We start from the raw sequence: 26,346 nt of genomic DNA, 5'->3' as shown, positions 1-26,346 counted from the left end.
GGTCACACATGATGCTCAATACTGCATAATGGCCACACATGATGCTCAATACTGTATAATGGCCACAAATGATGCTCAATACTGTATAACAGCCACACATGATGCTCAATACTGTATAACAGCCACACATGATGCTCCATACTGTATAATGGCCACACACAGTTCTCCATACTGTATAATGATCCCACATGATGCTCAATACTGTATAATGGCGACACATGATGCTCCATACTGTATAATGGCAACACATGATGCTCAATACTGTATAATGGCCACACATGATGCTCAATACTGTATAATGGCCACACATGATGCTCCATACTGTATAATGGCCACACATGATGCTCCATACTGTATAATGGTCACACATGATGCTCCATACTGTATAATAGCCACACAGTGCTCCATAATGTATAATGACCCCACATGATGCTCAATACTGTATAATGGCCATTGGCAACACATGATACTCCATACTGTATAATGGCCACACATAATGCTCCATACTGTATAATCGCCACACATGATGCTCCATACTGTATAATGGCCCCACATGATGCTCAATACTGTATAATGCCCCCCTCCCATCTTGTATGCATGGTTCATCTCCTTCCCCATCCTGTATGCATGGCTCATCTCCCTCCCATCCCATATGCATGGCTCATATTCCCCCCCTCCTGTATGCATGGCTCATATCCCCCCTCCAGTATGCATGGCTCATCTCCCTCCCATCCCATATGCATAGCTCATATCCCCCTCCTGTATGCATGGTTCATCTCCCTCCCATCCCATATGCATGGCTCATATTCCCCCCCACCTGTATGCACGGCTCATATTCACCCCCCCCTCCTGTATGCATGGCTCATATTCACCCCCCCCTGTATGCATGGCTCATCTCTCAACGCTCCTGCTCCCATCTTGCATGGCTCGGCTTACCGTCCTCCTTCATCCCCCCGTTCATCAAACTCACCTTTCCTACACCGCGCGGCCACACCAAACATCCCTCTAGCTCTGTCCCGACTCCCGGCGCAGCACCTTCTTTCTGAGTGAGCGGTCATGTGGAACCGCTCATTAAGGTCATGAATATGCCCATATTCATGACCTTAATGAGCGGTACCATGTGACCGCTCTCAGGACGAGCTGCAGACGCTGAGACCAGGCATCGCTGGTGCAGGGTGAGTATGACGTCTTCAAGGAGGGTGGGTGGGAGGCGGCGGGTAAGCAGGGGGGCGGCCGGGGGGGATCTGGGGGGCGGTCGGTCGGGAGGTGAGCCAGGACTTAAATAAATTTAAAAAAAAAACCTTGCTCAGGTGCCGCCCCCCGCATCGTCCCGTCCTAGGTACGTGCACTCGAGTGCCTAGTGGCAAATACGGCCCTGACCGTGGATCACTTTTATGTCATACCTTTGAAATTTAAACAGCATACAGTGATCACTCTTTTACAATCTGAGTGCAGTCCGCAATTTTTTCATTTTTTTCATTTCTTTTTCTTACCTTGAATAAGCATTAGTCATTATTGTGCATACAATCATAGTCATTCTCAGTAATTTATTTATGTGCAAGTGTGCTTCCTCATGTTCCATGGCTTGAATTTTTAGTTTCAACAGTTTTTATTTCAAGAAAAACATCATTTAACATAGGACTCATGGATTGCAAAATGCAAGGATCCACTCACAGGGGGAAATATATAATACGATAATAATTGCAAAAGTCCAATATATAACAATTTTGACTTCGTTAAACTCAGATTAATAAGGGGGGGGGGAGAAGAATAAAAAAAAAATGGAAGGAGGGGGGATGGGAAGGCCAGAGACTTTAAGTATGGGCGACGAGAAATAAGTTGATGTAAATAATCAGGTTTTATAGACCAAAAATTTTAGATATCGATCAGTAAAAGTGTTGCTGTGTGTTATATGGCTAGAGACATTGTTCTAGAAAGATTGTCAGCATTCTTCGCTTGGATCCAAGGATCCCATATGCTCTGGAACACCTCAATAGTATCTAATTTAGTAGCCTCGATTTTCTCATATAGCATTATTAGGTCAATCCGTCTCCCCACCTGGATTATCGACAATGTATTTTTTTTCCATTGACCTGCTATATGGTTTCTGGAAGCCATAGTAATAAAATCAATTAGACGACAAGTTTTGTTGTTAGCATGAACTGGCCTGTCTCCTAACAGTAGTACTGTCGGGAGAAGAGGTAGCTCTTTTTTTTAGAACTGTGTTAATTAACTTTATCACATCCTTCCAGAGAGATTTCACTATTGGACATGTGCACCAGATGTGAAGTGTATCTCCCACATCAGTACATCCTCTAAAACATTTATTAGGGATTGTATGATAAATATTATGCAGAAAGCTGGGGACATCGTGTATTCTATAAAATAATAAAAGTGATGTCTCGGTTAATGAGATTTGGTTACTTCCCTTTAATATATTTTCATAACATTTAAACCATCTTTGAGGTGTGAGTGTGATCCGTAAGTCTTCCTCCCATAGTTCCATGGCCTTCAATTTCGAATCATCTCTTGGTTGATTAAATGTGGAGTACAGATGCGATATGAGGCCATTTCCCAATGGATCATATAAACATTTTAGTTCAAAACTTGTGGGTTTTGGGTTTGGTGCATTGGTGGACAAGGTATGCAGAAAATGAAAGATTTGTTCACGTCTGAAATTTTCAGATGTTGATACTTGGTATTTAGTGACCAATTCTTGTTTCGACATTAATTGGAAATGGGATGTTAAACGTGTAACCTAGTTAATTTGTTTTGTTTCCACCAAGCGCAAGTCTTAGAAGGCACACCCGGAGGGAACATGGGATTGTCAAACAATTCCAGAAGTGGGGAGGGCTGGGATTGGAGTGTAAATTGGAACCTATTGGCTCTCCAGATACGTATTGAGTGGGATGTATATGGTGAATGCGTATTTAAATCTTTTGGCAACGCTCCAGTGGCCCAGATAAGACTCCCCAACGAGTACTGTGTTATATGGGAACTTTCTATCTGTGACCAGATGGGAGTATGTTTTTCAGCAGTCACTGCTGCTAATTGAGCAATTTGAGCTGCTTTGTAATATAGAGAGAAGTTTGGTAAAGAAACTCCTCCTTGTCGTTTGTATCTGAATAGCGTTTGTTGAGAAACGCGTGATTTTTTTATTGTTCCAAATGAATTGTAATATTTGAGAATTTATTGTTTTGAATGTCAGTGAAGGTATTGGGATTGGCAGGGAGCGGAATAAATATAAAAATTGGGGTAGGGTTACCATTTTTATTGAGTGAATTCTGCCTAAAAATGAGTGATGGGAAGGATCATTTTGATAAAGTTTGTGTAAACTTTTGTAGTAAAAATGGTGTAATTATATTTAAATAAGGTATTTTTAGTAGGTGTGAGGTTAATTCCTAAATAGGTGATGTAATATTTTGCATGTCGAAAATTATTTAGAATCAAGTTTTGAACTGTAGGTGAGGTCAGGGCCGTTTCTTCAACAGGGCGGGCAGGGCGGCCACACGGGGCGCCGTGGGGCCGGGGGGCGCAGGAGAGGCCTCGGGCCCCGGTGGTCCCCTGCCCGCTGCTGCTGCTGTTTAAGGGCTGTCAGGGGCGCGGATGCCGCGCTCAGTGCTGAGCGCGGGCGCGCCCTGCCCGAACTCAGCTGCAAATCTGACAGCTGAGCGGTCAGATCATCGCCTCGCGTCGCCGCGCCCCCCCCCCCGCACCGCACATAATGGTTGCGGCCACCTCGGCGCCGCCACTCACCCATACCTCCCAACCGTCCCGATTTCAGCGGGACAGTCCCGCTTTGGCACCGGGGTCCCGCTGTCCCGCTTCGGGCATTTAAAATCCCGAATTTGCGGCCGCCGGTGAAGCCCCGCCCACTTCCGGGACGTAGAGAGAGCCTGTTTTTTTTTTTTTTTATATAAAAGCTGCCTCCTGACCGCCCGCGCAACACCCCCCCCCCCTCCCGCCCCCTGTGCGGCGCTGCCACGCTGAAGGAGAGAGCCTGCAGCAATCAAGAAGAAAGGTCAGCGATTCACTACCTCTGGCTGTGTGTGCACGGAGCTCCGGCTTCTGCTCTTAGCTGCTATCCCGGCAGAGAAGGAGAGACGGGGGAGGTGCCGGGATAGTGCAGAGCTGTGAGCAGGAGACTGAAGACTTCAGCAGAGAGCTGCACATGGACATCAGCCGCCCCTGCATCACAGAGGAGATTGTGTGTGTGTGATGTGTGTGATGGCTGCGTGTGTGTGTGTGTGATGGCTGGGTGTGTGTGTGTGATGGCTGTGTGTGTGTGATGGCTGCGTGTGTGTGTGTGATGGCTGCGTGTGTGTGTGATGGCTGCATGTGTGATGGCTGCGCGTGTGTGTGTGTGTGTGATGGCTGCGTGTGTGTGTGTGATGGCTGTGTGTGTGATGGCTGCGTGTGTGTGTGATGGCTGCGTGTGTGTGTGTGATGGCTGCGTGTGTGTGATGGCTGCGTGTGTGTGATGGCTGCGTGTGTGTGATGGCTGCGTGTGTGTGATGGCTGCGTGTGTGTGTGATGGCTGTGTGTGTGTGATGGCTGCGTGTGTGTGATGGCTGCGTGTGTGTGATGGCTGTGTGTGTGTGATGGCTGTGTGTGTGTGATGGCTGTGTGTGTGTGATGGCTGTGTGTGTGTGATGGCTGTGTGTGTGTGATGGCTGCGTGTGTGTGATGGCTGCGTGTGTGTGTGATGGCTGCGTGTGTGTGTGTGATGGCTGCGTGTGTGATGTCTGCGTGTGTGTGTGATGGCTGCATGTGTGTGATGGCTGCGTGTGTGTGTGTGTGTGATGGCTGCGTGTGTGTGTGTGATGGCTGCGTGTGTGTGTGTGTGATGGCTGCGTGTGTGTGTGTGTGATGGCTGCGTGTGTGTGTGATGGCTGCGTGTGTGATGCATTTGTGTCAAAGCTGCATGTGTTTGTGAGCTGCGTGCGTGTGAGCTGCGTGCCTGTGTGTGAGCTGCGTGCCTGTATGTCATTATACAGTATGGAGCATCATGTGTGGTCATTATACAATATGGAGCATCATGTGCGGTCATTATACAGTATGGAGCATCATGTGCGGTCATTATACAGTATGGAGCATTATGTGTGGCCATTATACAGTATGGAGCATCATGTGCGGTCATTATACAGTATGGAGCATCATGTGCGGTCATTATACAATATGGAGCATCATGTGCGGTCATTGTACAGTATGGAGCATCATGTGCGGTCATTATACAGTATGGAGCATCATGTGCGGTCATTATACAGTATGGAGCATCATGTGTGGCCATTATACAGTATGGAGCATCATGTGCGGCCATTATACAGTATGGAGCATCATGTGTGGCCATTATACAGTATGGAGCATCATGTGCGGCCATTATACAGTATGGAGCATCATGTGCGGTCATTATACAGTCTGGAGCATCATGTGCGGTCATTATACAGTCTGGAGCATCATGTGCGGTCATTATACAGTCTGGAGCATCATGTGCGGTCATTATACAGTCTGGAGCATCATGTGCGGTCATTATACAGTCTGGAGCATCATGTGCGGTCATTATACAGTCTGGAGCATCATGTGCGGTCATTATACAGTCTGGAGCATCATGTGCGGTCATTATACAGTCTGGAGCATCATGTGCGGTCATTATACAGTATGGAGCATCATTTGCGGTCATACAGTATGGAGCATCATGTGCGGTCATTATACAGTATGGAGCATCATGTGCGGTCATTATACAGTATGGAGCATCATGTGGGGTCATTATACAGTATGGAGCATCATGTGCGGTCATTATACAGTCTGGAGCATCATGTGCGGTCATTATACAGTATGGAGCATCATTTGCGGTCATACAGTATGGAGCATCATGTGTGTTCATTATACAGTATGGAGCATCATGTGCGGCCATTATACAGTATGGAGCATCATGTGTGTTCATTATACAGTATGGAGCATCATGTGCAGTCATTATACAGTATGGAGCATCATGTGCGGTCATACAGTATGGAGCATCATGTGTGTTCATTATACAGTATGGAGCATCATGTGTGGCCATTATACAGTATGGAGCGTCATGTGTGTTCATTATACAGTATGGAGCATCATGTGTGGCCATTATACAGTATGGGGCACTGTGTGGCCATATTTTTTTGTTTATAATTATTGTATATGAAACAGTGTGATCGGCAGTGCTAAATGGGTGTGGTTGGGATGTGGATATGGGTGTGACTAATTATGAATGGGTGTGGTCAGAGGCGTGGCCTAAAATTTGCCGCGGCGCGCAAAGCGCGCCGCAAACTTTGTCCCTCTTTCCCATCTTCAAAAGTTGGGAGGTATGACTCACCTCCGCTCCGCGCTGGATGAACAGCGAGAATGAACAGCCAGGATGAGGCAGCTCGGCCACTCCCACACTGATAGCAGGGGCGCCGCGCTCTCGGCTGAGCACGGGCGCTCCCTGAGACAGTGATCAAAGAGCTAAGCACACACACTATCACTGTCAGACTAGGCTGCCTGGCTGTTGCCAATTTCAATGCTGGACAGGACAGGCTGCAGTCTAGTCTGACAGTGGTAGCAGTATAGCAAAAATGCCCACCCCCTGCCTATGGATTAGTCCTTCCCTTCCCAGCAGCCCCATTTAGCAGTCTGAGCGCGCTCAGACTCAGAGGGCAGAGGGCACTGACACACTGAACAGGTGAGGGGGTCTGAGGGATGGGATGGGTTGGGCTAGCCTTTTTTTTTGGATGGGGACCCCCACACCTGCCCCCCCCCAACCACCCTTGGGGCATGCTGATTTGGCATGCCCCACAGCATGAAACCCGGGAGGGGGCCCAGCTGACTTACCTCATCTTTGGCAGTCTGGTGGCATCCTCACCCAGGCGAGAAGTGTTGGAAAGAGTTATGGCAGTAACTGTATACCTGGCAACCAATAATTTAGCTTTTCGAGGATCGTCAAATACATTGTTTACACCAAATAATGGACATTTCCTTGGGCTTATAGAGCTTCTTGGAAAATTTGAACCAGTAATGAGAGATCATTTAAAACGAATTACTTCCCAGGAAATCCATACACATTACTGTGGAAATTTAATTCAAAATGAAATTATCTGCTTGATGGCCTCTCAGGTGAAGAAATGTATTCTAGAAAAAGCCAAAAGATCTAAGTATTTTTCAATAATGTTGGACTGCACACAAGATGCAGGTCACACTGAACAGTTGTCATACACCTTAAGATTTGTTGATATAGATGATGATCACGTAGCAATAAAGGAACATTTTATTGGCTATCGTCCTGCTACTGATACATCTGGGGAAAGTCTCGCCAATCTCCTTTTAGAAGAGATTAGTAAATGTGACCTGGAATTAGAAAATGAACTGGCAGAAAAGCTGAATTATTCGGAAGCTATTAATGCTTTTGCAGCGGCTAAATCTAGAAGATTCAGTTTCTCATAAATCTGCAACCTACAATTTTTAGGATCTGTTTCCAAAATAATTAATAGATATTATTTACCTACAACTTTGTTCTCACCGTTAATAATTAGCATACTTGTCCCTTTTCCCCAAGTTCTATATAAGTTAAAGGCAAATTATAATTTATTAAAAAAAGGGAAGATACAAGCCTGCTCTCTATTTATTACTCAAGCCCACAAAAATAATGTTTATTATTTTCGGTGCCGGGGGGGGGGGGGGGGGGGGAGAAATTTCCTACTCTCGCCCTGTGTCATTTTTGGGCTAGAAACTGCCCTGGGTGAGGTATTCAGAAACATGATTTCTGATTTATCGACATTAACCTTTAAGCCTGAGATTTCCTCAAAATGTTTGAGGGTATTTAGTAGGTTTGGCAATGATATACAAGGGTTTGTTAGTGTTAAGGTACCGTCACACTAAGCGACGCTGCAGCGATACAGACAACGATGCTGATCGCTGCAGCGTCGCTGTTTGGTCGCTGGAGAGCTGTCACACAGACCGCTCTCCAGCGACCAACGATGCCGAGGTCCCCGGGTAACCAGGGTAAACATCGGGTTACTAAGCGCAGGGCCGCGCTTAGTAACCCGATGTTTACCCTGGTTACCAGCGTAAAATGTAAAAAAAACAAACAGTACATACTTACATTCGCGTCCCCCGGCGTCCGCTTCCTGCACTGACTGAGTGCCGGCCCTAACAGCAGAGCAGTGACGTCACCGCTGTGCTGTACTTTCACTTTCACTTTACGGCGCTCAGTCAGTGTGGGAAGCGGACGCCGGGGGACGCGAAGGTGAGTATGTAGTTTGTTTTTTTTAGATTTTACACTGGTAACCAGGGTAAACATCGGGTTACTAAGCGCGGCCCTGCGCTTAGTAACCCGATGTTTACCCTGGTTACCAGTGTAAAACATCGCTGGTATCGTTGCTTTTGGTGTCAAACACGACGATACACGCCGGTCTGACGACCAAATAAAGTTCTGAACTTTGTTCAACGACCAGCGATCTCACAGCGGGATCCTGATCGCTGCTGCGTGTCAAACACAACGATATCGCTAGCCAGGACGCTGCAACGTCACGGATCGCTATCGTTATCGTTTAGTGTGACGGTACCTTTAGCAGGAGTGTTAGGATTTTCCCAATGGCAGGGAAATCAAAATAACAACGGACTAGCTCTCGGGTGATGGGAACTAAAGTGACCGTGACCTGAACCTGACACAACACTGGAAGTAGCCGGGGAGTGTTTCCTACGATGCCCTAGACACCACGCGCCAGCCGGAGATCTAACTACCCCTATCAGAGGAATATACAGGCCTGCCTTACCTCCAGAGATGAACCCCAAAAGGAGAGCAGCCCCCCACAGATATTGACGGTGAGTCAAGAGGAAAAGACATACGTAGGATGAACAGCAGATTTAGCACAGTGAGGTCCGCTTACTAGATAGCAGAAGTACAGGAAAGAGTCACTTCACGGTCAACTTCAAAACACTACTCAAAAACACCATCCTGAAATTACTTTAAAACTCCAGTGACAACTCATGCCACTGGAGTGGCAATTTCAGTCCACGAGAGCTTCCAGCTACAGAGAGTCACATTGCAAATAGCTGGACAAAAATAGCATTAACTAGAAACAAAATTCAACTTAGCTGAACAGGATCTTGAGGCAGGAGAATGCAACAGAATGCTACTGATACATTGTTGGCCGGCATCGGACCAGCAGCCAAGCAGCCTTAAATAGGAAACTCCCCTAATGGGTGTCAACAGGTGATCAAGGATAGAAGAAGGCAAATAAGTGGCACTACCATAAAACACCACCGGGGGAGCCCACAAACAGAATTCACAACAGTACCCCCCCCTTAAAGAGGGGGCACCGAACCCTCACCAGAACCACCAGGGCGATCTGGATGAGCACTATGAAATGCACGAACCAAATCAGGAGCATGAACATCAGATGCTGTCACCCAAGAATTATCCTCCTGACCATAGCCTTTCCACTTAACCAGATACTGAAGTTTCCGTCTGGAAACACGGGAGTCCAAGATCTTTTCCACCACATACTCCAACTCACCCTCAACCAGCACAGGAGCAGGAGGATCAGCAGACGGAACAACCGGCACCTCATACCTCCGCAACAATGACCGATGAAAAACATTATGAATAGTAAAAGATGCTGGGAGGTCCAAACGAAAGGACACAGGATTGAGAACCTCCAGAATCCTATAAGGGCCGATAAACCGAGGCTTAAACTTAGGAGACGAGACCTTCATAGGAACAAATCGAGAAGACAACCAAACCAGGTCCCCAACACAAAGACGAGGACCGACACGCCGATGACGATTAGTGAACTGTTGAGTCTTCTCCTGGGACAACTTCAGATTGTCCACAACCTGTCCCCAAATCTGATGCATTCTATCAACCACAGCATCTACTCCAGGACAATCCGAAGACTCCAATTGACCGGACGAAAAGCGAGGGTGAAACCCTGAATTACAAAAAAATGGAGAAACCAAAGTGGCAGAACTGGCCCGATTGTTAAGGGCAAACTCTGCTAATGGCAAAAAATCAAGCCAATCGTCCTGATCAGCGGACACAAAACACCTCAAGTAAGTCTCCAAGGTCTGATTAGTACGCTCAGTCTGGCCATTAGTCTGAGGATGGAATGCAGACGAAAAAGACAAGTCGATGCCCATCCTGGCACAGAACGCCCGCCAAAATCTAGACACAAACTGAGTACCCCTGTCAGACACTATATTCTCAGGAATACCATGCAAACGCACAACATTCTGAAAAAATAGAGGGACCAGCTCAGAGGAGGAGGGCAATTTGGGCAAAGGTACCAAGTGAACCATCTTGGAAAAACGGTCACACACCACCCAGATGACGGACATCCTACGAGAAACAGGAAGGTCAGAAATAAAGTCCATAGAGATGTGCGTCCAAGGCCTCTTAGGAATAGGCAAGGGCAACAACAACCCGCTGGCCCGGGAACAGCAGGGCTTAGCCCGAGCACAAACATCACAAGACTGCACAAAAATACGTACATCTCGAGACAAGGAAGGCCACCAGAAGGACCTAGACACCAGATCCCTGGTGCCAAAAATTCCAGGATGACCTGCCAACGCGGAAGAGTGAACCTCCAAAATAACTCTACTGGTCCAGTCATCAGGGACAAACAGTCTACCAGGCGGACAGCGATCAGGCCTATCCACCTGAAACTCCTGCAAAGGGCGCCGCAGGTCTGGGGAGACAGCTGACAATATCACCCCATCCTTCAGGATGCCAGTAGGTTCGGAATCACCAGGCGAGTCAGGCTCAAAACTCCTAGAGAGGGCATCCGCCCTCACATTCTTAGACCCAGGCAGATATGAAACCACAAAGTTAAATCGAGAGAAAAACAACGACCAGCGCGCCTGTCTAGGATTCAGACGCCTGGCTGACTCAAGATAAATTAGATTTTTGTGGTCAGTCAAGACCACCACCTGGTGTCTAGCACCCTCAAGCCAATGACGCCACTCCTCAAATGCCCACTTCATGGCCAAGAGCTCCCGATTTCCAACATCATAATTTCGCTCAGTGGGCGAAAACTTTCGAGAGAAAAACGCACATGGTCTCATCACTGAGCAGTCAGGACCTTTCTGCGACAAAACTGCACCTGCTCCGATCTCGGAAGCATCTACTTCAACCTGGAACGGGAGCGAAACATCAGGCTGGCGCAACACAGGAGCAGAAGAAAAGCGGCGCTTAAGCTCCCGAAAGGCCTCCACAGCCGCAGAGGACCAATTAGCAACATCAGCACCCTTCTTGGTCAAATCAGTCAAAGGTTTAGCAATGGCAGAAAAACCCGCTATGAATCGGCGATAGAAATTAGCAAATCCCAAGAATTTCTGAAGACTCTTTAGAGAAGTAGGTTGTATCCAATCACAAATAGCCTGAACCTTAACAGGGTCCATCTCCATAGATGAAGGGGAAAAAATATATCCCAAAAAGGAAATTCTCTGAACCCCAAAAATACACTTTGAGCCCTTCACAAATAGAGAATTAGCTCGTAAAACCTGAAAAACTCTCCTGACCTGTTGAACATGAGATTCCCAGTCCTCCGAAAAAATCTAAATATCATCCAAATACACAACCATAAATTTATCCAGATATTCACGGAAAATATCGTGCATAAAGGACTGAAAAACGGAAGGGGCATTCGCGAGACCGAAAGGCATTACCAAATACTCAAAATGGCCTTCAGGCGTATTAAATGCGGTCTTCCACTCATCCCCCTGCTTAATCCGCACCAAATTATACGCACCACGTAGATCGATCTTAGTGAACCACTTCGCCCCCTTTATGCGAGCAAAAAGATCAGTCAGTAAAGGTAACGGGTACTGGTATTTAACTGTAATCTTATTCAGAAGTCGATAGTCGATACAAGGTCTCAATGAACCATCCTTTTTACCCACAAAGAAAAACCCTGCCCCCAGTGGAGACAAAGAGGGGCGAATATGACCCTTTTCCAAAGATTCTCTGATATACTCCCGCATAGCAGTATGTTCAGGTACAGACAAATTAAACAAGCGACCCTTAGGAAATTTACTACCGGGAATCAACTCAATAGCGCAGTCACACTCTCTGTGAGGGGGGAGAGAATCAGTTTTAGGCTCCTGAAAGACATCATAAAAATCTGACAGAAATGCTGGGATCTCAGAGGGAGTAGATGAAGAAATGGGAACCAAAGGTGCATCCCCATGAATCCCCCGACATCCCCAGCTCAACACAGACATTGATCTCCAGTCCAAGACTGGATTATGAATTTGTAACCATGGTAATCCAAGTACTAATACGTCATGTAGATTATATAACACAAGGAAACGAATAATCTCCTGATGGTCTGGGGTAAGATGCATAGTCACTTGTGTCCAATATTGTGGTTTATTGCTAGCCAAAGGTGTAGAATCAATACCCTTTAAGGGAATAGAAACCTCCAGAGGCTCTAAATCAAACCCACAACGCTTGGCAAAGGACCAATCCATGAGACTCAGAGCGGCGCCAGAATCCACATAAGCATCCACAGTAACAGATGATAAAGTACAAATCAATGTCACGGACAAAAGAAATTTAGACTGCAAGGTACCCATAGAAAAAGATTTATCAACCTTTTTATCAACCTTCTTTATGCATTTAGAGCATGCTGATATAACATGAGCTGGATCTCCACAATAGAAGCACAACCCATTTTTGCGCCTGTAATTCTGTCGTTCGCCTCTAGACAATACACTATCGCATTGCATATGCTCTGGTGCCTTTTCAGAGGTCACCGCCAAATGATGCACAGGTTTTTGCTCAGAAGATACCGCCATATGGTGCACAGGTTTTTGCTCAGAAGATACCGCCATATGGTGCACAGGTTTTTGCTCAAAAGATACCGCCATATGGTGCACAGATTTTTGCTCAGAAGATACCGCCATATGGTGCACAGATTTGCGCTCCCGTAAACGCCGATCAATCTGGATAGCCAATTTCATGGCATCATTCAGACCTGTAGGCACAGGGAACCCCACCATGACATCCTTCACGGCATCAGAGAGACCTTCTCTGAAATTAGCTGCTAGAGCGCACTCATTCCATTTAGTAAGCACCGACCATTTACGAAATTTTTGGCAGTATATCTCAGCTTCATCTTGCCATTGGGAAAGAGCTATCAAGGCTTTCTCAGCCAAAATCTCTAAATTAGGTTCTTCATAAAGCAACCCCAAAGCCAGAAAAAACGCATCTACATTTAATAACGCAGGATCCCCTGGCGACAATGCAAATGCCCAACTTTGTGGGTCACCCCGCAATAGAGAAATAACAATTTTAACCTGTTGCGCAGGATCACCAGCAGAGTGAGATTTCAGAGACAAAAACAATTTACAATTCTCTCTGAAATTCAAAAAACGGGATCTGTCTCCGGTAAAAAATTCAGGCATAGGGATCTTAGGTTCAGACATTGGAGCACGTATAACAAAATCTTGTAAGTTCTGGACCTTTGTAGCCAGGATATTCAGACCTGCAACCAAACTCTGTGGATCCATGATTCAAACAGGTGTAACCAAAGCCATTCAGAGATTAAGAGGAGAGGAAAAAAAAAAGGCTGAAGACTGCAGTTTAAGCAAGGAGTACAAATAAGCACTAAGGTGCACTTTCCAAACACAGAAGGAAAAAAAAACCTTTTCATATCCTTTCCTGCTTTAGTGCATAGTTTTAACACATGTGGGCCGGCCAAACTGTTATGATTTTCCCAATGGCAGGGAAATCAAAATAACAACGGACTAGCTCTCGGGTGATGGGAACTAAAGTGACCGTGACCTGAACCTGACACAACACTGGAAGTAGCCGGGGAGTGTTTCCTACGATGCCCTAGACACCACGCGCCAGCCGGAGATCTAACTACCCCTATCAGAGGAATATACAGGCCTGCCTTACCTCCAGAGATGAACCTCAAAAGGAGATAGCAGCCCCCCACAGATATTGACGGTGAGTCAAGAGGAAAAGACATACGTAGGATGAACAGCAGATTTAGCACAGTGAGGTCCGCTTACTAGATAGCAGAAGTACAGGAAAGAGTCACTTCACGGTCAACTTCAAAACACTACTCAAAAACACCATCCTGAAATTACTTTAAAACTCCAGTGACAACTCATGCCACTGGAGTGGCAATTTCAGTCCACGAGAGCTTCCAGCTACAGAGAGTCACATTGCAAATAGCTGGACAAAAATAGCATTAACTAGAAACAAAATTCAACTTAGCTGAACAGGATCTTGAGGCAGGAGAATGCAACAGAATGCTACTGATACATTGTTGGCCGGCATCGGACCAGCAGCCAAGCAGCCTTAAATAGGAAACTCCCCTAATGGGTGTCAACAGGTGATCAAGGATAGAAGAAGGCAAATAAGTGGCACTACCATAAAACACCACCGGGGGAGCCCACAAACAGAATTCACAACACAGGAGGTAATCAGCAAACAAGCTGACCTTGTATTCGTGTTTGCCGATCATTTGGCCTCTAATGTCTTGATGTAAACGTATTTTTTGGGCTAAGGGTTCCATAACCATAGCAAATAGGGCAGGAGACAGTGGGCATCCTTGTCTCGTTCCTCTGTTAATGGTTATCGGCTCTGGGGAGTTTGAGGGTAATTTTAAATAAGCTACTGGTTTATTATAAAGAAGTTTGAGAGAGTTAATTAATTGTTGCAATAAAATACTAAAACAACCTGTTTGTTTATTTCATTAAAATACTTTTTAATAATGTGTGTGTGTGTGTGTGTGTTTTTTAACCCTTTCATACAATTGGATTAATAATGGATAGGTGACATAATTGACACGGGAGTGGGAAGAGAGAGGCCAAGTGCCAGAATAGGCACATCTTCCAGATGTGCCTTTTCTGGGGTGGCTGGGGGCAGATGTTTGTAGCCGGGGGGGGGGGGGCAATAACCATGGACCCTCTCTAGGCTATTAATATCTGCCCTCAGTCACTGGCTTTACCACTCTGGCGGAGAAAATTGCGCGGGAGCCCATGCCAATTTTTTCCGCGATTTAACCCTTTATTTTACAAGCTACAGCGCCCAAATTTTGCACATACACACTACTAACATTAGTAGTGTGGAATATGCAAAAAAAAGGGGGATATGAGATGGTTTACTGTATGTAAACCATGTCTCATTTCCTGTCGGGTTGGGGAAGGAGAAATGAAAAGCCGGCAATTGAATTACCGGCTTTTCACTAACACCGCTGCGTATTTCTCGCAAGTCACACTGCTGGTCCGTGTGGAATCCGTATTTTTCTCGCCCCATAGACTTTCATTGGCGTATTTTTTGCGCAATACGCTGACAAACGCAGCATGCTGCGATTTTGTACGGCCGTAGAAAGGCGTATATTACGGATGCGTTATATACGGCTGATAGGACCTGACCCATTGGGAATAATTGGGCCGTTTGTTAGGCGTGTTTTACGGACGTATTTTATGCGCTCTTACGTCCGTAAAACTCGCTAGTGTGACGGCAGCCTAAGGGGTCCCTTTTTGGTTTCGGGATAACGTATGAGCTGTATAGAATTCCTGAGGCATTGCCCTACCTTTCAACATGTCATTGCAATAAGTTTGAATATGTTTGGATAGAATATTTGAGTTTTTTTGTAGTATAAAACAGTTAACCCATCGGGGCCTGGTGCTTTCCCAATTTTTAAACCTTTAATAGTAGTGGCAATTTCCTCATCAGAAATAGGGGAGTGCAATGTTGTTGCAAAGTCCGAGGTCAGGGTGGCTAGGGGTATATTATTTAAAAAGTCATCTAATTTAGACTGAGAAAATTCCATTCCATCAGTATATAATTTTTGATGTTAGTTTTGTAAAGTTTTATAGATTTTATTTGGGTTAACCCCTTCCCGACCTGTGACGCCACGTAGGCGTCATGAAAGTCGGTGCCAATCCGACTTGTGCGTCATGGAGGGATCGCGTCCCTGCAGATCGGGTGAAAGGGTTAACTCCAATTTTACCCGATCTGCAGGGACAGGGGGGGGTGGTACTTTAGCCCGGGGGGGGGGGTGGCTTTGCTCCCACATGGCTGCGATCGCTCTGATTGGCTGTTGAAAGTGCAACAGCCAATCAGAGCAATTTGTAATATTTCACCTATGAAAAGTGGTGAAATATTACAATCCAGCCATGGCCGATGCTGCAATATCATCGGCCATGGTTGGAAACCCTGATCTGCCCCCCACGATCTCCTCCCCAGTCCTCCGTCCTGTGCTCCGCTCCCCTCCGTCCTCCTGTCCGCTCCCCCGTGCTCCGATTTCCCCCCCCTCTCATACTTACCAAGCATCCAGGTGTCCGTCCGTCTGTTCCATGGGCGCTGCCATCTTCCAAAATTTTGGGCGCATGCGCAGTGCGCCCGCCGAATCTGCTGGCCGGCAGATTCGTTCCATGTACATTTTGATCACTGTGATATTTTGATCACTGTGATAAAACCTAAAAAAAATTGTAAATGAACCCCCCCCCTTTATCACCCTCATAGGTAGGGACAATAACAAAATGAAGAAAATATATTTACTTTTATTTTTCCACTAGGGTTAGGGTTAGAAATAGGGTTAGGGCTAGAATTAGGGTTAGGGTAAGGCAATGTGCACACGTATTCTGGTCCTCTGCGGATTTTTCCGCAGCGGATTTGATAAATCCGCAGTACAAAACCGCTGCGGATTTATCGCGGTTTTTCTGCGGATTTCACTGCGGTTTTACAACTGCGGTTTTCTATAGGAGCAGCTGTAAAACCGCTGCGGAATCCGCAGAAAGAAGTGACATGCTGCGGAATGTAAACCGCTGCGTTTCCGCGCAGTTTTTTCCGCAGCATGTGCACAGCGTTTTTTGTTTCCCATAGGTTTACATTGAACTGTAAACTCATCGGAAACTGCTGCGGACCCGCAGCTGCGGAAATGCTGTAGATCCGCAGCGTTTTCCGCAGCATGTGAACATAGCCTAATTCTAAGGGTATGTGCACACGGTGCGGATTTGGCTGCGGATTGGCCGCTCCAGATTCGTAGCAGTTTTCCATCAGGTTTACAGTACCATGTAAACCTATGAAAAACCAAATTCGCTGTGCCCATGGTGCGGAAAATATTGCGCGGAAACGCGGCGTTGTATTTTCCGCAGCATGTCAATTTTTTGTGCGGATTCTGCAGCGTTTTACACCTGTTCCTCAATAGGAATCCGCACAAAAAACACTGGAAATCCGCTGTAAATCCGCAGATAAAACGCAGTGCCTTTTACCTGCGGATTTTTCAAAAATGCTGCGGAAAAATCTCACACGAATCCACAACGTAGGCACATAGCCATAGGGTTAGGGTTGGAATTAGAGTTAGGGTTGTAATTAGGGCTAGGGTTGGAAATAGGGTTAAGATTAGGCTTGTGGTTAGGGGTGTGTTGGGGTTAGGGTTGTGGTTAGGGGTGTCTTGGAGTTAGGGTTGTGGTTAGGGTTGGGATTAGGGTTAGGGATGTGTTGGGGTTAGCGGTGTGTTGGGGTTAGGGTTGTGATTAGGGTTATGGCTAGAGGTGGGATTAGGGTTAGGGGTGTGTTGGGGTTAGTGTTGGAGTTAGAATTGAGGGGTTTCCACTGTTTAGGCACATCAGGGGTCTCCAAACACAACATGACGCCACCATTGATTCCTGCCAATCTTGCTGGTGCTCCCTCCCTTCCGAGCCCCGACGTGCGCCCAAACAGTGGTTTACCCCCACATATGGGGTACCAGCATACTCAGGACAAATTGAGCAACAACTATTGGGGTCCAATTTCTCCTGTTACCCTTGCGAAAATAAAAAATTGCTTGCTAAAACATCATTTTTGAGGAAATTTTTTTTTATTTTCATGGCTCTGCGTTGTAAACTTATGTGAAGCACTTGGGGGTTCAAAGTGCTCACCACACATCTAGATAAGTTCCTTGGGGGGTCTAGTTTTCAAAATGGGGTCACTTGTGGGGGGTTTCTACTGTTTAGGCACATCAGGGGCTCTACAAATGCAACGTGACGCCCGCAGACCATTCCATCAAAGTCTGCATTTCAAAACGTCACTACTTCCCTTCCGAGCCCCAACGTGTGCCCAAACAGTGGTCCCCCCCCCCCCCACATATGGGGTAACAGCATACTCAGGACAAACTGGGCAACAACTATTTGGGTCCAGTTTCTCCAGTTACCCTTGTGAAAATAAAAAAAATAGACTAAAAAATCATTTTTGAGGAAAGAAAAATGATTTTTTTATTTTCACGGCTCTGCGTTATAAACTTCTGTGAAGCACTTGGGGGTTTAAAGTGGTCACCGCACATCTAGATTAGTTCCACGGGTGGTCTAGTTTCCAAAATGGGGTCACATGTGGGAGAGCTCCAATGTTTAGGCACACAGGGGCTCTCCAAACGCGACATGGTGTCCGCTAACAGTTGGAGCTAATTTTTAATTCAAAAAGTCAAATGGCGCTCCTTCCCTTCTGAGCCCTGCCGTGTGCCCAAACAGTGGTTTACCCCCACATGTGAGGTATCAGTCCACTCAGGAGAAATTGCCCAATTAATTGCGAAATTTTCACAATTTTTGCCAAATTTCAATTATTTTCACAAATAATCACAAAAATTATCGACCCAAATTTACCACAAACATGAAGCCCAATAGATCACGAAAAAACAATCTCAGAATCGCTAGGATCCGTTTAAGCGTTCCTGAGGTATTACCTCATAAAGGGACACTGATCAGAATTGCAAAAAACGGCCAGGTCATCAAGGCCAAAATAGGTTGGGTCATGAAGGGGTTAGAAGTTGTTCGAGAGTGTTCGTCTTTCAAAGGGAAAAAAAATAAGTGTTCAATTGTTCTTTGTTTTAATTTGCAAGCAAGCATTCGGTCCATTTTATTAGAAAACCGGTAAAATGTGGCTTGAGTCGATCTAATTGCCCGTTCTGTGCGGGTGGTCAGTAAAGTATTAAATCGTAGTTTTAAATCACAGATTCATTTAGTTAGGTACATGAGGGACCAGATTAGTTTGCCAATTCTAACTTATAGAGTTCATCCTCTAGGGCCGATTGTTCTTGTAATTTTTTATTTTTTATTTTAAGAGGCAATTTTAATAAAAACACCCGTTATATATATTTTTTGTGGGCCGTCCATACATATAGCTTGAATTTTTAAACGTGTTTCTTTTTACTACATCATAACAACAATAAAGATTTGAATTTTTAATCTTAGAAACTTGCGATTTATCGTCTTTCCTCATTTCATTACCGGCTGAGGTTGTCTATAGTCAAACTGCAGAACCTGTCTGTTTATCCTGGAGACCATGAGATCTACATCCGTAGTGCCCTACCATAGACAAATCTGATGACGTTCTGATGCAGAGACCATTCTGCTGCTGCATGACCCTTGCAACTGAGAAAGTCAGCAGCCCAATTGTCTACACAGAGATTGCCGAAACTATGTTCTCTGCCGAAAGAAGGATCTTTGAGTCTTCGGTCATTGCCAAAGGACTCTGGGATCCTCCCTGGCGGTTGACATATGCCAACACCATGGCGTTGTCTGTTTGGACTCGAACTGTTAGGCCACTGAGAAGGACCTGCCAGTGGAGAAGAGACAGAAGCATGGCTCTGATCTTGAGAATGTTGTTCGGCAGCGAAGCCTCTTCTGGCAACCTATGGCTCTGGCATCCATTGTGATCACTTGCCAGTGGATATGAAGAAAGGACAGCCACTAGTTTAGGGACACCCGGATCCGAGAACAAAATCCAGAACTGGGCGATCCAGCTTGAGGACAGACCTGTTCTATTGTGACAGAATGGTCTGTGGAAGTGTCTTGGTGCAAAACTGGGTGAAGGTTATCGTCTCTGTAGCTGCAACCATACTGCCCAGAACTGCCATAGCCAATCGAATAGACAGAGATAGCGGACCTGAAGAGAGCTAGTCTCTTTCCTTGGAGAGAAAGACCTTCCCCTAAAGAGTGTGGAAAAGTATGCCCAAGAAAATCAGATGCTGGGTCGGGACTAAGCAGGATTTTGACTTGTTAACAATCCAGCCAAGCCGAGACAGGGTGTAGAGAGTGATGGACAGGCTTTCTTGGGACAGGAAACCACGAGAGTATAAAAGGACCCTCCCCCTACCAACAGTCAGTGTTTTTCCTGTCCCACTGTGAATAAGAAGGACAACCTCCATGGTGCTGTCAGGTGGATGACCTGGAAAGAGGCATTACAAGAAATGTACAACCCATGAAGTTTGTTTATTCATTATTTCAATAAAAAATAAAGTACAGTCACGTATTAAAGAAGCTGCAGGTTTATAACCAAGACCCCAACCCCATCCAGTCTGAGGATGCATAGGTCATTATCCCATTATTTAGGCGCCAGCTTTCAAATAGAGGCAACCTGTATTTGTTTAGCCCCAGTACACTGCCCGCAGGTTATAGGCCCAGGTGGTTTATAACATGATATGAGAAGGAAGTTACTTATGGCACATATGTCACAATGGCCGACAGGTATGTTAAAGCTAATCTGCAGATCTGGAAACTGATTAGGACTCAGCTCATCATCCACAGCTGGTTAATGCCCCTTTACTTTACCCTTCAAACTGGAAGTAACGTCAGATGGAACTTCAAGTAGCGTAGACAGAAATTGTTTTTGTTTTTTTTAAATGGACTCATCAGACATAAGAAACCGGGCATATGGATGAAGTATTCTTGGTGGATCCAGCCCCCAGTTTAATTTTTCCAGTAGTCTTTTGTTTCACTGCCAATTTCGTTTAGGATGGTCGTCCTCACAAGGGCCTCATTAACGGCATATGGGTCACAGTTTGCAGCCGGCCTACGATCTTCAAAGTAACCAAATCCTTCCTGTCCGACCTGGCGTGGAATTCGGATACTGGCACCACGGTTGGCGACACCAGCTGAGAATTCATGGATGTTAGAGGTTTCATGCTGACCGGTCAGACGGCGAGAGTTGTCCTTTCCTCCACGTGGGTCATAGACACAGATGTGGTAATCGTGACGTTTACCCAATTTTTCAATGGCATCTTCAATGTATCTATGAACAGAAGGCACATCAACAAGTCACATACTGAAGAGAGAACTAAAACTGTAAATCATGTTACAAAGTCAATAGGTTCCAAGTTAGGACCGCTCAGACTATTAAGCAAGACTCACTTTAGGCCGCCCTCCTTTCTCATATCCGCGGTGCTGTAGTTGGTATGACATCCAGCTCCATTCCAGTTACCAGTCATTGGCTTGGGGTCGAGAGTCGCCACCACACCGAAATCTTCACACACTCGATGGAGAATGAAGCGAGCCATCCAAAGATGGTCTCCCATCTCGATCCCTTCACAAGGACCAACCTGAAATTCCCACTGTAATAGAAAGGAGGTGAACATCAATGCAAACATAGAACCACTAGATGCCCCGTCCAAGTTGTCAGATAGTGTGACACCACTTACCTGGGATGGCATGACTTCTGCATTTGTGCCACAGATTTTGACTCCAGCATATAGACAAGCTTTGTAATGGCTCTCCACAATATCCCGGCCATACACCTTGTCGGCTCCAACACCACAATAATAAGGGCCTAAGGGAAAGCAAGTACAGAGGACATTGGAAGTCAGCAGATGCCTGACACATGTTGATGCTTATACCCCACCTAATGTCAACCTTTATAAAAAGTGGCCATCTAGATCCAACATGTGTAATTATGGAATTTGCAGATCTGACCAAATGTGTAGAAGGCAATGAGCGACAGGCCGCAGATTTAGAGGGCCAAATGCATCACATGGTTTACTTGTTCAAAACTGAAGCCCTTACCTTGTGGTCCAGGGAAGCCATTTTCTGGCCATCCATATGGGTGTCCGTTGATGCCAAGCAATGTGTATTCTTGCTCCATGCCAAACCATGGAATGTGTTCAGATACCATGTCCATAATCCGCTTACACGTGTGACGCAGGTTGGTTTCTGAAAAGCAGAAGCATTAAGTTAAACAGAATGGATCACTACCAGAGCAAACTACCCCGCTGTGGACACTGGAGGGGGATGACAGATTGCAAACTATACTGACGAAGCCAACACCCCCCTTCCCAGCTGCAGGGTCCGCAGAACACCCTACCTGCTGATTTCCGGTTGTATTTCAGGACTTCACAGATGACGAGCTTGTTTGGGTCAAGGCAGAATGGGTCTCTGAACATCCTCACAGGGACAAGGTACATGTCGCTGTTTGACCCTTCGGCTTGGTAAGTGCTTGACCCATCGAAATTCCATTCTGGGATCTCTGAAATGGGAAAAAAGAGCAGGTTTAAGAAAAACATTCCAAAACAAGAGTTAATGGCAACTTAAACTGAAGACTGAGACTTATCATTGGACACAAAACATTCAGTAGCATCTGGTAATTCACTTCACACTGATCAGAGATCTCTGGTGGTACCATAAACTAGAAATGAAGAAAGCGATGTGCATGCTGTATTCAAATAGGGCCCTGAAGTCTCTTCCTGCGCCATCATAATACCACGTGTGAAACAAGCAATTACTACAACTAAAGGTACCATCACACTCAGCAACTTTGCAAAGAGAACGACAACAATCCGTGACGTTGCAGCGTCCTGGATAGTGATCTCATTGTGTTTGACAAGCAGCAGCGATCTGGATCCCACTGTGCCATCGCTGGTCGGAGCTAGAAGTCCAGAACTTTATTTCGTCGCCAGGTCGGCGTGTATCGTCATGTTTGACATCAAAAGCAAAGACGCTAACAATGGATGTAATGGAGCCAACAACCAGCGAGAACGAGAAGTGAGTCGCCGTTACGTCACTGGATCGCTCCTGCATCGTTCTGGAGTTGCTGTGTTTGACGTCTCTACAGCGACCTAAACAGCGACGCTCCAGCGATCTAGTTTAGGTCGGCTCGTTGTCTATATTGCCACAGCGTTGCTGAGTGTGACGGTACCTTAAGCGACAGAGCACCACTCATTACAGAATATGGACTCTCTCCACCATCTTCAGTCTCCGATGAGAATGGCACTCTTTTCCTAGTCACAGCAATTCTTGGGGTCTCCCTGCCCAAATTCCCACAAGTCAAAACGTCACCATTTCTTGGCACAACTTCCCACCCCCCATACAAATTTCACATGGAAAGAATGAAATGGCTGATTTTTACCATGACAAACAATCGGTTGGTTCTGTGAAATGAACTATGTTGTTAACATATAAATATCCATAATGTGAGCCCTCGCGGGCAGGGTCCTCTCTCCTCCTGTACCAGCTGTGACTTGTATTGTTCAAGATTATTGTACTTGTTTTTATTATGTATACCCCTCCTCGCATGTAGAGCACCATGGAATAAATGGCACTATAATAATCATCATTCTTAACACCGTTTGGTCAGGTCGATTTATTTTCTGCCAATTATTAGCAGAAGAAAAACTCATACTAGCCAACGCGTTTGAGATCATCGATGAGCAATTCTTTGTGGACCCTTCTACATCTTATGTGTGCAGTTTGTGGCCTTTAAGCCTGGGTGATTTTTTTTTTTTCCCCCTTCAACCCAAGACTCAAAGTCCAAACTCCAAATCCAGAAGGCAAAATAACCGGTCAAGAGTGACTGGAATTTCTCCTTCAGACCACTCAGTCAGATGTCCACCATAACCATCCTTCTGCATGGTAATGACATTCACAGCAAGACGTGACAAGATGGGGGAGGGTATGGCATCTTACCTTCAACAGATTTAGGTTCATAGTCCAGGGTCTTTGTCTTGCAGCGGACGCCTTCTCCAGTCCCATCAATCCACACGTATGTAACCTGGACCATATCCCCTTGGGGCAACTTCATGTACTGCTCCCTCACCCCCTTGTTGAGCCTGGAACTGTGAGACACAGACATGGTGGTAGCTGATCTGCAAAGGAAAGAAACCTGTTAGAAAAGGGGAAACTGCAGCTTCCTGAGGCTTACAAAACACAAGATTCCCACCCCTCAGACAGCAACGGTGACCAAGCACATGGACAGGGCAGTTGGTAGGAAGAAACATCGGCAAGCAGCTGATTGAGCTGTACAAGCTATCTAACCATTGATAACTGCAAGTCTAGATTGAGGGAAGTATAGAATGGCACATGGGGGTTTCACAAGAGCCACGTACATGGACCTTACTACAATACTTAGGCTTAAGCCTAGGTCACATCCCCTGATGCCGCTAGCGCGGTGAAACGTGTTGGGGGGGGGGGTCGCTGGTGCTAAAATTTGTTGTCCCATTCTGCTGATATGCATTAGCATACTGGGTGCTATACACTTGATTAATTAGCAGGTTAGCACGAATACTGCATAAAATAACTGCAGACTTGTGAGGCAGATTAGGGACAACTTTTTATACCCTTTTGTAGACACTATTTTAAATTTATAGAAAAAAGATAAAATGTTATGGTCTTCTAGTGAGAGTTTGTGGCTCCCTCCAAAAACCATCATAGTTCCCCCATTATTTTTGCTATAGAAATCAGGAGTGGAACAGTCAGAGGAAAGATCTAATAAAGAGACAGGCACCACTTCTGTATTTCTCACCCACTCCTGGTTTTGGCTTATAAATACTGAACGTGTGAACATGGCCTTGGGGGACATGCACAAGCTGAGCGTTTGCAGCAGATTTACATGAATACGCTGCTGTAAATTGCAGTTCTACCATAGATTATAATTATGTCCCTAGTAAGCCGCATTTGTCCTGGGCCATCCAGTCGGACCGGCCTCCATGGCGCCATTGTGTGAGCACTGAGTGATGCAGGCGCTTGCTCTTTACAGCAACTTGCCGGACTGCATCTGGACTATTGCTCCTAGGTTTGCACATGGGTGCAATGGCCAAAAATTATATTTGCAACCATAGTTTTCTGTACTGATCGCTCTTCACTTTAGTATTTTGAGTGATAAAAGCTTTGATACAGTGGTGGTGGGTGCAGTTATCATCAAGTGGTCCACAAGGGGCGGGGGGTACGCCAAAGACCATGGGGGACATCCTGTGGTGTTTACAAGGTCTGGGCACTAAGCTACATCTCACTCATATAACCCCCTCCTCCAAAGCAGAACTACTAAAAGCTTATTGAATTAACCGTTTAGATTTTTTTTTTTTTTTTTTTTGGGGGGGGGGGCGGCTATTGGCCATTTGCACATCTCTATATAGATATCAGCCTCCATGGCTAATAATAATAACCACTTATCTCCAGCCTGAAGGCTCAACCTTTGTAACCCCACCCTGGGGTAGGACGACATCAACAGGAAAACTGGAACCAACCGGTTATACAAGTTTTCAGCAGGACAAGGAGTCCTGACCACCCCCCAATGACAAGTGCTGGGGAGGGGGAAGATTAACCAGTTACCTCCCAGGGGAGCAGGAGCTGCCAGCAGACTTGTCCTTGTGAAGAACAGATAGCAAAACAGCAGAGGAAGAAAAACAAAGGGAAGGGGGGGGGGAGCACAAAAACACCCCCCTCACCAGATGTGTCCATATACCAAGGTCTACAGATCACTGCAGGACACAAACTAAGTGCAGAACACAGTAACAATAAGAGGAACATTTACTTATTAACAAGGACACCGATCCTAGGGCAGGCTTCCATGTAGCAGAGCCGACCTCATATATGGGGGCTACTAACCTAGGGGCAGCGCAATGGCTTTGCAGAGCTTTACCCTTTGGCATGATGAGAGTTGTAGTTCTGTAGGGGTCATACACAATAGATAGGACACATGGCTCAGCTCTGCTACATCTGGAGCAATGTACAGTATGGCTCCTTATCACATACAGCGACAGTGATGTAGCATGTAAGAAGCCGGCACACAGGGGCCCCGGAGGGTGCAGGGGCCCCGGAGGGTGCAGGGGCCCCGGAGGGTGCAGGGGCCCCGGAGGGTGCAGGGGCCGCCGCCGCCACATCCCCCCTTATCAGCCGCGTTCCCATAGGCTCCTCCTGGATCCCGTGCTGGGCAGGAGCACAAAGGAAGGGCAAAGAAATGGCCACCAGCCTGGCAGCATGCCCTGCTGTCTGAGAGGGGGCAGGAGGGAAGGGTACATGGCCGCAAATATAGGGGCTTTCTCTGCTCCTAGGCTCTGGGCACTCGGGCCAGTAATGGAAGGGTTAACACAGGGCGAGTGAGGCCGGAGGTGCAGGATGCCAGCGTGGCAGGAAATGCCCCACACACCGGCCCACAAAGCACATACCCGCCAGTGGTTACCTGCTAGCAGGAATGCAGCCCGGTCCCGGAGGAATCAGATGTCACCGGCCCACTGAAAGCGGAGACGAGGGAGAGACGGGCTTTATAGTGCCGCTGCCAGGACACGCCCACCGGTGGGTGGGGCAACAGACAGGGCACGCCCACGCAGCTCATACACAGAATCATATGGAGTA

The 26,346-nt window shown here is 46.3% G+C and overlaps 2 protein-coding genes across 6 annotated transcripts in view; one reads left to right on the top strand and one right to left on the bottom strand.

Moving 5' to 3' along the window:
• The window catches only part of LOC143805229 (uncharacterized), a 286,521-nt gene that overhangs the window by 133,436 nt on the left and 126,739 nt on the right, over positions 1-26,346 (top strand). The gene's annotated exons all lie outside the window — the stretch shown is intronic.
• Positions 20,202-26,295, bottom strand: LOC143805223 (glutamine synthetase). 2 transcript variants are annotated; one of them, XM_077284226.1, is made up of 7 exons: positions 26,174-26,295; positions 23,683-23,861; positions 22,085-22,246; positions 21,787-21,933; positions 21,426-21,553; positions 21,139-21,338; positions 20,202-21,019 (listed from the first exon to the last, which is right to left on the bottom strand). In XM_077284226.1, the coding sequence occupies exons 2-7, from the start codon at positions 23,846-23,848 to the stop codon at positions 20,698-20,700; spliced, it is 1,125 nt and encodes a 374-aa protein (XP_077140341.1). In that variant the 5' UTR covers positions 23,849-23,861; positions 26,174-26,295; the 3' UTR covers positions 20,202-20,697. The 2 variants fall into 2 exon arrangements, with proteins under 2 accessions (XP_077140341.1, XP_077140340.1); XM_077284225.1 differs by having other exon boundaries at positions 26,160-26,274.

The sequence above is a fragment of the Ranitomeya variabilis genome, chromosome 2 (assembly GCF_051348905.1).
Source record: "Ranitomeya variabilis isolate aRanVar5 chromosome 2, aRanVar5.hap1, whole genome shotgun sequence".
NCBI classification, from domain to species: Eukaryota; Metazoa; Chordata; class Amphibia; order Anura; family Dendrobatidae; genus Ranitomeya; species Ranitomeya variabilis.
Note: the sequence above shows the minus strand (reverse complement) of the source record. Positions and strands in the feature narration are given on the sequence as shown.